The sequence below is a fragment of the Falco cherrug genome, chromosome 3 (assembly GCF_023634085.1).
Source record: "Falco cherrug isolate bFalChe1 chromosome 3, bFalChe1.pri, whole genome shotgun sequence".
Taxonomy (NCBI): domain Eukaryota; kingdom Metazoa; phylum Chordata; class Aves; order Falconiformes; family Falconidae; genus Falco; species Falco cherrug.
This window is the reverse complement of record NC_073699.1, coordinates 56,439,749-56,450,489: the sequence shown is the minus strand read 5'-3', so window position 1 is coordinate 56,450,489 and position 10,741 is coordinate 56,439,749. Positions and strand designations below refer to the sequence as shown.

Here is a 10,741-nt window from a genome sequence, read left to right as displayed (position 1 = left end):
TAGGAGCCCTGTAGAGTCTTTTATTATAAAAAAAAAATGCAGAAGCAGAAATTCTGGGGGTAAGATGACTGTTTGGAAGATGAAGTGGAAATAAAATGATCAAATGTCACTTCTGGTACCATATTGGCACCTTGGGCCACAAATCACTGGAGGAGCACACCGGCAGTGTATTTTCCCCATGTTCTTACACTCTTCTTTAGGCTACAGGCAGTTGAGACAGACAGAATACAGACTTGTCTGAACCCTTAATTTGACCTCACATTTGCTTACCACTTGATTTTCTTTTCAACCACGTAAGAGTGTGGATCTCCAAGACTTCATGTAGATCAGCTTCAGTATTGCTAGGAGAAGAAAGTCTAGTGGTACTACTAAGTAGTTGTTGCCGAAGTGTGTTTTCTACGTTTCTAGCATTACCTGGAAATGAAATAAAGCTTAAAGTTGTAATGGACATGCATGCTGTGAAGATATTTGTATGGATAATAAACTTTTGCATTTTTTGTACTGCTGCCATTCAAACGTTTAGTAAAAGCACTTGGCAAATGCTAATGAATTTGTTCCCACAACAGAACAAACATGACAGCCAACATTTTTCAAATTTAATGGTCTAAAATTAGACACCAAAGTGCTTTTAGAACCCATAATAAAAATGATTGAATTTTTACAACTGTGGAATACTCACAGCTCTCTGCAAGTGGTTTCATTACTCATACAAAATATAAGCACTTGTGGAAGACGCACAATTTCTCCCACCAGTATGGAAAGAAAAGCCGTGTCCTATTAAAGTTAATTGCCAAGCACTCATTCACGTTCAGGGAGTCAATATTTCATTCCTTGGTTCTGGGACGGCAGCAGCTGATGCTGTGTCACTGGGGCTGCTGCTAAAAGTTTTGAAACTAATTTCCACGGCAGTTTTGCAACTGATCTCTTCGGGTTGCATTGTTACTGGTTAACTGCTCTGGTAAGTAACTGTATTTTACTTACAGCATAGCAGTTTTCAGCCCTAGGTTCTGCGGAAAGAGGAACAGTGGCAACAACAAGAAAGTTGACCGTGCCTTTCGTGGTCAACAAAAAGGTATAACATAACAGAGAGGGACTACAGACTTGCTGAAATAACAAGTATGAGATTAGAAAGTGGTTTAAATTCTCATAAAGATATATACAAGGTTAAAAAAAAATTAGAAAAAAGTTGTTATCCATAGTGCTAGTAAGCAAAACACTTCTTGGAGGGAGGGAGGGAGGGAGGAAAGCAAGACAGAATCTCAAATCAGCCCTCCTGACCTCCCCAGATAAGGATCAGGTTGCATAAAACCCCTGTGTTTTAAAATATGAAATTGAAAACCTGCATATTTCTTACGAGTAATTCTTTTAGAGATACACATATTTTAAAAATCTTAGGAAAACTAGATTTATCTAGCATCAGAACCTTTCAACTTTTTCCCCTCCTGAGTAATTTTTTTTTTTTTTTTTTAATGTTTTTGGCTCATTCTGTACACGGTCCTTTGAATCTCAGCCTTTTGGATAACTCTGCCAGATGCAATTTTCTCCCCAGGCTGAGCTGACCTGGATACGCAACATGCACAACAGCAGCGCCGAAACCCCGCACACAGCGGGCAGCTGTAATGTGACTTTGCCCACACAGCCCCCGAGCTCCGAGTTTTCGCTGGGCGTGTTGGTGCTGCTGGCTTTCCTCATGGTGTTGCTAGCTCTGGTCACCATCCTTGGGAACATCCTGGTGATCCTTGCTTTCATCATGGACAGGAACCTCAGGCACCGGAGTAACTATTTCTTCCTCAATCTTGCCATTTCTGACTTTGCAGTGGGTAAGTCACGGCTGTGGAGGCATGTCCTCTTGGTTTCCTTGGAATCTTAGGAGAAGCAACGGGGTTGATTTTCTGGGTGGTTTCTTCTAAGAGAGCTGTTTCCCGGCTGTGTGTCTAGGGGAAGAGTAAGGAATGGTGGAAGCTGCGTGAAGTGTTTTAGCAGCCTATAAGTTTTCAGAAAGAAACATATCCTTTATCGGGTAAACAGGTAATGTTTAATGTTAGTGCTTCAGGAAAAAATACTGCTGTGCGTGAATCTATGTGGAATAACAAAGAATGGTGGTTGGTTGTAAAGAGTCTTGACTAAAGTCTATATAGTCAAATAAAATACAGCACTTATTACCTGGCAGATCTTGCATACATGGTTGATATCTTTTATTTCAATTTGCTCTCACACAATACAGATAATCACCTGAAGTTTGCAGCTAAATAGTGATGAATAGTATTTTTGCTGTGCTTGCTCTGTCTAGAGTCATACTTTAGAATATATGTTTGTATAGGTAAACAAAAATAACAAATCAAATAGTTTCTAAGAAGTTTGATGTTATACATTTATACATAGGGACCCATCTTATCTTGAAACTTGTACTGAGAAAAAGTACAATTCAAACTACTGTGATGTGCAATTGCAGACTGATGTATTGCAGTATTCTGTGAGGTATAGCGTCTCTGGTAAAAGTCTTGGTTAAATTATTGAGTATGCAGAAGGATGATTTTGAACAGGTGTGACTATTTCAGTAAATCTATATTCTGACTTCTCACATCACAACAAAATCTTTTAAAATTGTTTTTATTCTACTTTTTTTTTTATGTCTACACATTTTAAAAGGATACTAGAAGAACAGAATAAACTCTTCTTCAAATTTATTGCCACTGTCAGAAGTTCTGTTAGGGGTACAGCTACTAATAGTTCAGTCCTTGTGATGCCCAGATCCCCTTGTATAATGTTCTGATTCCTTCTCCCATACACTCAATGTCTTCCAGCTTATAACTGCCTTGTGCCACAGAGCTCTTGCTGCCTGCTGTCCAGCTAACGTACACAGGAAAAACACAGAGCAGGCAACAGAAAACCAGTGGACACAGTGGTGTTCTGTCATCTGGCTCACAGTCTAGCACATCTTGAACAAATACCAGCATCTAGCTGAGAAGTAAGAAGTAAACAATGTCCTCTGTCAAAGAAGGAAGTAGAGCTTGCCTGGCATTACTTAACTTCCACAAATTTTTGATTTGTGATATTATGTGTACTTGAATGTCTAGGTTTTCATTCTCAATTTGGTTAAAAGCTTTGCATACTTTAAAGTCAAACTGATTTGTATTTCCGTAGCTACGTAATTTAGATTCAGGGTATACCTAAATTACCTATTTAATTTCTGCTTGATCCTAATTGATAAAAGCACACATTTTCATGCTTGCAGAGCCTTTGCTTATTCGTTTAATATATGTAATCAACCCGGTTTTGACCTTCAACAACTTTTGCTTTATCTCTGTGCTTCTGGACCTATAGCTGGATTTGAATAGAGATTTCTTCTTAGTAGAGGGAGAATAACAGGAATTGTAATATTTTTAGGGAAATGAAACTCTCAACATTCTCTTCAGTACCTGTTACAGGAGTACTCACTATTATGAAGTAAATCTAACGTTGAAATGATACTCTTTTTCCTCCCTTGTGAATGTTAAAATTGATAATACAAATTTTTACTCAAAAGAGGAACTGTTAGTTGCTCTGCAGATGCAGTAATTCCATTTCATTATGGCGATGACACTGTTCTCTGCATTTCTGCATCATAGCAAACCACACCACTAGTTCTTCAGCCTCCCCTAGAAATTCATTAAAATGAGATTATATTGGCACTTTCACAACATTTAGATTTAACAGCCTAAATCTAGATAGCTATGGGTGTGGGTCACTCATGTCTGTTCCCACTGCTTGGTGTGTTCCCATAGTTAATACCCTATCAGCTCACCACTGAAAAGTGGTTATGATCAAGAATTATGATGAGAAGAAATGTTAGACAGTTAATTAACTGTTCAGCTTTTGTCAGCCTTTTGATCATACAGTTAAAAAACTAGTCTGAAATTCATATTGTATTTCTATAAAAGTTACTTCTGGAGCACTTTTGGACACCATGTCATGCTTTTAAGAGGATAGAAGCATAGCAGTTAGACAATTTATTGTAGAAAACAGTCAGTAAATCACAGTAGCAGGGGAAAAGATGTTTTTTGTTTGTTTTAATTTCAGTAGTTAATACAGAACAGTATTTACTTCAGCAGGTAAAGTCAGCTGCTCCTTCCTTTAGGAGTTGATATAAACAGGAGAAGTAATGATGATAAACAATAAACATGGTACACCTTCCAGGTACTAATTATAAGAATGTTACTGGTAATTTGTAGTGAAGTGTTCATTGGTTGCCTGAGAATACAAAGCCTTCCACATAGCAATTCTAGTCAGTATTGTGCTTTTATCAGATACCACAGAAATGTTTCTATGCTTTCACGAGCACTGCCTGCAGTGCTGGCTGACATGTGCATCTGGTTTATTTCCATAGGTGCGTTCTGTATGCCTTTGTACATCCCTTATGCCCTGACAGGGACGTGGCACTTGGGAAGAGGCCTGTGCAAGCTCTGGCTAGTTATGGACTATCTCCTGTGCACAGCTTCAGTGTTTAGCATCGTCCTTATCAGCTACGACCGTTTCCTGTCAGTTACAAAAGCTGTAAGAAGAACATTTCTAATTATTGCTTTATATATATATTTACATTTCTATAAAACTCAGAGTGTTCATGATTAGCACTAGAAGCTAAATACTCCTTCATTACTCTACCTTTTTTTTTTTTTCCTGGAGAAACATTGATGCTTCAATGTTGCATTGGGACTTAAGATAAGACGATGCCTTGCCTATGATTTCCATGTTTCCTTCCTGCCACCTGGATTAGAAATTGCTTACATTACAGAGAAGGTGGGAAAGTCCAGGTTCAAAAAGGGCAGCAAGAGTGTGAGGAACTTGAGTTTTGGTCGTTAGAAGAGTGGTAACAAAAACTAGGTTGAGTCAAGGATATGCTTAGGCTTGGGATAAATTTTAGAAGGAGTAGAGTGTATGGAGAGAGATGTGGGCTGGACTGACTGAAGATCAGATGAGGATCTGTGTTAGCATAGGGGGTGCTACCATGTGCTGCCAGCGGGCAACTGGGGGGCAACTAATCCCTCGAAGCAGAAAAAAGACTGAATCAAAGTATGCAGAGATGGAAGAGGTGTTCCTTGAGTATTATCATTCTTCTGCTTCAGAAGATATCTGAGAAATCCAGTGGTAAATATTATCACTCACCATTTCTGAGCTCTACCTGGTGTTTCGTCCAGGTGAAAGACGATCAACATCCTTTGGTTTTGATGAGTCTTCTAGCTCAAGCGATATAGGCTGTGTTAGATTGGGAGGTTCTTATTTTGAAAGTGCTGATACAATGCCTAATCTCTTTCTCATGTTGTGCTTGGTTGTTGCTGTTGTTTTTTTTTAAAGCTAAATGATAAAGTATGAAAATGCCTGTATTTAAGAAATAATAATATTGAAAAATATTAATAAACTTGCAGAGATCAGAATGTGAAAAATGTAAATTAAAAGAGCCTCTGCAACCCAGCTGAGCTCCACGTTCTTGTGCATTATTGATGGTCTTTGTTTATGTGATCACATTCTGGTTTTCTCCTTTAGGTAATTAGGATAGAGCGTGTCCAGGAGTGTGTAACATAGGGCTGTTATCCAAAGAAAAGAGATCATGCTTCTTCATGGACTTCATGGATCCACATCTGCCTCTGCTGAAAACCTAGCCTGTGGCCAGGGGCCATTTCAGACATAAATATTTGTGAAGCTGTCCTGAGCTTCCTGTTTTCTGCTACTAAATTGAGATGCTTGTGGTCTTGCAAAGAGCTGCAAATTCATTATTGCAGAACTGGAGCTGTACTCTCACCCAGTAGGATGCTTTAAGATGTAGAGGAGTCTGAATCTTCAGGCTATAGGTGTTTAAGACAAAAGAATCTAAAATAATGTGTGTAACACTGCACTCCTGCTCTGTTACTAGTCCATCGGGTCATATGTGGCTGTGAAGATACCACTCATTAATATTTGTATAGCATAGAGATGCTATGCTAATGAACAGCCTAGGAAGCTGATGAGGAAGGTAGTGGTTCTGGGTCTGAGTAAAGCCTGGGATGACAAATGTTGAACAAAATTGTCCAGCTTCTCATTAACTGATCACCTTGTGCTCTGAAAGATGCAGGGGATGAAGAGCTAGAAGTATGCATTGCACATACTGGCTGGGCTATTTTAAGGACTTTTTAAAATCTCGAATTTCCTAACTTTACATGACATGATTTAATTCTTAATATTTTTTTCAAAGAGGTATTTATGGCTAGAGAGTAAAATAAATTAATGTAGTCTGGGTAGACGTAAAAACGTTAAGGTTTGCAGTAATGCAATGAGCTGTTTACAAGGTAAAGTGAGTGTTAAAACAATGTTTCAATAAAGTAAGGGATGTTAAAGCATGTGTGAGATAGAATTTTCTGCTATAGCAAGGGGAAACAGTATTGAAAATGACATTGTCTAGTGTTTGCAGTCTCACATGGTGACCCATCTAATATAGAAGGCTTCTGCTTTTGCCTGTGCAGGAAGGGAGTGCCCCAGCCGCTTTCACTCTGCTCTGAGCCTGGGCATTTCATGAATCATAAATTGATTCCTTACCGCTGCCTTACTGTGGTGGTGGTGAAAACAAGCCATGTCCTTTCACACCTGGAAGCCAATCAGTAGTTTGGCCATCATAATTTCTGCTCCTTTCCAATCCCAAGTATTAAAATCAATCACAGAGCTACTGTATTTGATGAGCAATACTAACAGAATTTTTCAGGACCTTATACAAGTGAAGATGTTTTAGGTGTCTGGGGAATTACAGAAAACATATTGTATTTGACTTGCCTATGTTTTTTTGAGGCAGTTGTTCCAAAATGTCTTGAATATGTGACATGTTCTTTTCCTTCGCAGGTATCTTACAGAGCCCGGCAGGGAATAACTTCCAACCCTGTCATCAAGATGGTGGCCACCTGGGTCTTTGCCTTCCTTCTCTACTGCCCAGCGATCCTCTTTTGGGAGCACGTGGCCGGACACAGCGTGGTAGCGCCGGATCAGTGCTACGCCGAGTTCTTTGACAACTGGTACTTTCTCTTGTGCGCGTCCACCCTGGAGTTCTTTGTGCCGCTGCTCTCGGTGACCTACTTCAACGTGCACATCTTCCACAGTATCCAGAGGCGCCAGCGGCACGGCAGCACGCAGGACTGTGAGCCTCCAAGGAGCAGCAGCTTGTCCTGGAGATTTTGCTTCTTGCCAAGGCCAGAAGCATCGTCTCAGTCAGAAGCAGAGGACAGTGTTTCGTCATTAAGAAGGTCATGGAGACCAGCAGCGACGGCTAACCTCCCATCTCCAACACAAACCAGCCCCACAGCTCTCAAAAAGGACTTTTCTGTTTCTTTCCGTTCAAGAACTGGGTCAAAACTGCAGCAGGACAAGAAAATAGCAAAGTCGCTTGCCATAATTGTGTGTGTGTTTGCCGTTTGCTGGGCCCCGTACACTTTACTGATGATTATTCGTGGGGCCTGTCAAGGGAAGTGCATCCATAGCTCCTTGTATGAAACAACCTTTTGGCTTTTGTGGATCAATTCCTCTCTGAACCCATTTCTCTACCCTCTCTGTCATATGAGGTTTCGAATGGCTTTCATGAAAATATTATGTCCCAAAAAATTTGCAACATTGAGATCATGCAACACATCTTTTTTTTAGAGTTAAAATAAATTAACTTACAGATAAGGTTCCTCTCCTCTTTAGTGCTAATTTTTCACATGTATCTTCAATAGAAATAGAGAAAAAACTTTTGTTTAGTAATGGCATTAGTTAAGAGAGCAGCAGAGGTATGTATTTGCCTGATTTTGCTAGTTTTCAGGATCTTGGTTTTGTTTTTGCTGATACAATGCCAGGCTAAACACCATCTAGTGCAATGAAAAGAATAACAAACTTTGCTGGATGTTCTTCTTGGTTTGTGGGTTTGAGGTATCTTTTTGTTTGTTTGTTTTTAACTTTTTTTTTATATAAAGCTGGCACTATGAAAGAACTCTTCTATAGATATCACCATAGAGATTCATTGGAGCGAGATGCCTGTTTGTGTGTGTTGAGTTAAAATAAATTTATGTCCTATTTGTGAAAGTAAAGCTATCAGTGAAGAAGCAGTTCTGCTCTGTTTTTGAAAGGAGCAGTACAATTTCATTTTAAAAAACATTATGAAGACAAGATAGTGTCCTGTAGTCATAATTCCCACAGTGAGCAATATGCAAGTGAATGGATTGCTTAATCTGGCATATCTGTCCTTTTCCAATTTTAATATAGTTCATATCTGGTGTTGCAGGATGCAGTACACATTGTTAGTAATTCTGGTTGATTTACAGAGGAAGAAAGTTTCCATGGTAAAGGAATTTCAAGATTGTTTATCAAAATTGTCACAGGCATAAATGGTTGTTACTCTTTTCACCAGTGCTGTCTTTTCTCCTGACAGTGGCTGCCTCTTTGGTCATGCTTAAATGATGTTTAATGCCAGATCTGTGCAGTATTTGATTTCCTAAAAGGTAGGCTGGGCTTGGGCACCTGATCACATTCCTTTTGAATTAGCAGGGCAAGCAATACAGAGTTCATACTGGATTTATGATTTTGGCTGGCTGTGCGAGAATAAACAATACCCTCTCAGGTGTAAAGCTTTGCAAGTGCAAAGATATTCCATCAAAACGTCTGGAACAAATTTGAACTGACAGAGTGATTTATACACTAGGTCAGTTCTTTGTGTCCCGTTACTGTGACATTATATGGATTTTCTCTGCCACTGAACCAGTATCAAGCTAGACGTTTTCTATCACTGAAGAGGGGCCATATTCACTGCTTGAGAATGGGATTCACAGAGGTCTGAAAGTTGACACAGAGGTGTCTTAAGCAGCTTTTAATAAACAAAGCAGTTGAATATGCAGGGCTGAAAGCAGTGGGTAGATATGTTGGAGAAGGCAATGGAGCTTGATTATAACCCATTCCATGTACTAAACTTTCTTACCTTGTGTTGTGTGTTGCAACTCGCCCAGAAAGCTTTCATGGATGGGTAAGTAAGAGTCGCTGGTTAAACATTTTTTCCTCTCCTTTTACGTATTTTTTTCCTCTTTGTATGTAGAAATGTATGAAATATGGGAAGAGAAATCTAATGCACAGAACAATGACGAGCAATAGTCAATTTATATAGTACTTTTAATCTAATTTGAAATTGGCTGTGGAAGTGTTGCAAAAGCAGAGTACTCCATTGCAAGCACATTTCAAATGCATGTAAGCAGCTTAATCATAGCATAAAAGTTGATGGCTTTGAGGAGCTAAAATGCTATTCTGTTCAGAGGTCTGGAACGGAATGCTTCTCTTGCCAGTTTTCACACTGCTGGAAGATTATCTTAGACCATTCATTCTTGTTACGCTTCCTTGCCTCACATGGATAGTGTTAGGGATTGTGAGCCTCGTTGCTAAGAAAGGTACAGCTTCAGGGGGAGGTCATTGATTCAGCACAGCTGAGGTGCTGGCATAGATTTTGTGGGGTTTGTTTTTCTGTGAGGCTTAAAAAACCCAAACACACGTGCACATTTAAAACATTTACAGAATAGCTGGTGTACTGAATAAACATCTGTTAAACAGGGAAGCTGAAGGTGGGCCCCAAATGGAGAAGTATGTGAGTTGTCTGCTTTTCTATCCCTACACTTCTAGTGTGAAAATCGAGTTTGCATTTTATGATTAAAGAGTGTGGTGTTTACTTTGGGAAAGTGCCCTACAAAATTGACTAGGTAAACTGTATCCACATTTTGCAGTGCTGGAAAACTAGTTTGTCAGGGAGTTTGTCACAGAGCACAATGTGCAGCAAGTTTGAAACTGCATAGCGAAGCTACTAGAGATCAATGTTTTTGATGTTCTATATCACACAGACAGTGTTCAAACTGTTTTGCCACACCACTCTTGTACATTTGAAGAACTTTACATTGTATTTTTCTAATTGTTGAAAGTTTTGCTTAATGCTCCCAGGATAAGTCAAGCACTCAGTTGCTGTGCTCACAGCATTAAAGCTGTCTTGTTCAAGTGGCATCCTAAGTCTTCCCTCTGTTGGACATTTTTCAGGGTTATGGTAAGATGCTTGTTCAGCATTTGTTCTTGGGCATACTTTTCATGCACTGACACATGGAATTTGCTTGCCAAAGCAATTTCCAATCCAAGTCTCTCTGTCCACTCACTCATCCATTTCACCATTTCATGTCCTTGAATTTTCTTCTGCCTTTGCAGACATCCAATAGGTCTTGTAAATACAGGATGACAGTTAGGTTTAACTCAAACCACAGCAGTATTTTTCTAACCTGACCCTCTGAGGTCTTAAAAAAAACCAAAAAACCAAACACCCAAATAAAACATAAATGTTGGCAGAAATTTTGTTATCATTTGTTTGTTTCTGAGACAAATATGTGACCCTAATGATTCTCCTAATGTCTGTCTCCGTTATGTTAGGCTATGGTTTTCCTCCACAGGAAGGAAGGAGAGAGCACTTAGATTCCTCCCTCAGCCCCATGAAGGCCTATGATTAAAATTTCAACATTTGATTTATTCCCTAATTTTAAAAAGCAAATTAATACTCTCCCCTTGTCCACTGATCTAGTCACTTTACCAAAGAAGGCAATCATTGCTCAGGCATGATGTATCCTTGATAAACCCATGCTGACTGTTTCCACTCACCTTTTCCTCCCTCAAATTCTCACAAGAGGCTTCCAAGAGGACTTGCTCCATTATTTTCCTAGGGACCAAAGAGAGAAAGACCTTTTGCCCTTGTGGC

General features: G+C 39.4%; 1 protein-coding gene across 4 annotated transcripts; it reads left to right on the top strand.

The window, feature by feature from the left end:
• Nucleotides 1-965: 965 nt before the first annotated feature.
• LOC102059670 (histamine H3 receptor-like) lies at nt 966-10,270 on the top strand. Of its 4 annotated transcripts, none has more exons than XM_027797736.2 (4): nt 966-1,116; nt 1,550-1,820; nt 4,367-4,533; nt 6,844-10,268. In XM_027797736.2, exons 2-4 carry the CDS (start codon nt 1,574-1,576, stop codon nt 7,633-7,635), a joined length of 1,206 nt encoding a protein of 401 aa, XP_027653537.2. In that variant the 5' UTR covers nt 966-1,116; nt 1,550-1,573; the 3' UTR covers nt 7,636-10,268. The 4 variants fall into 4 exon arrangements, with proteins under 4 accessions (XP_027653537.2, XP_055559535.1, XP_027653538.2 ...); XM_055703560.1 differs by having other exon boundaries at nt 991-1,116; nt 1,511-1,820; nt 6,844-10,270; XM_027797737.2 differs by having other exon boundaries at nt 993-1,116; nt 1,640-1,820; nt 6,844-10,266.
• Nucleotides 10,271-10,741: the final 471 nt, after the last annotated feature.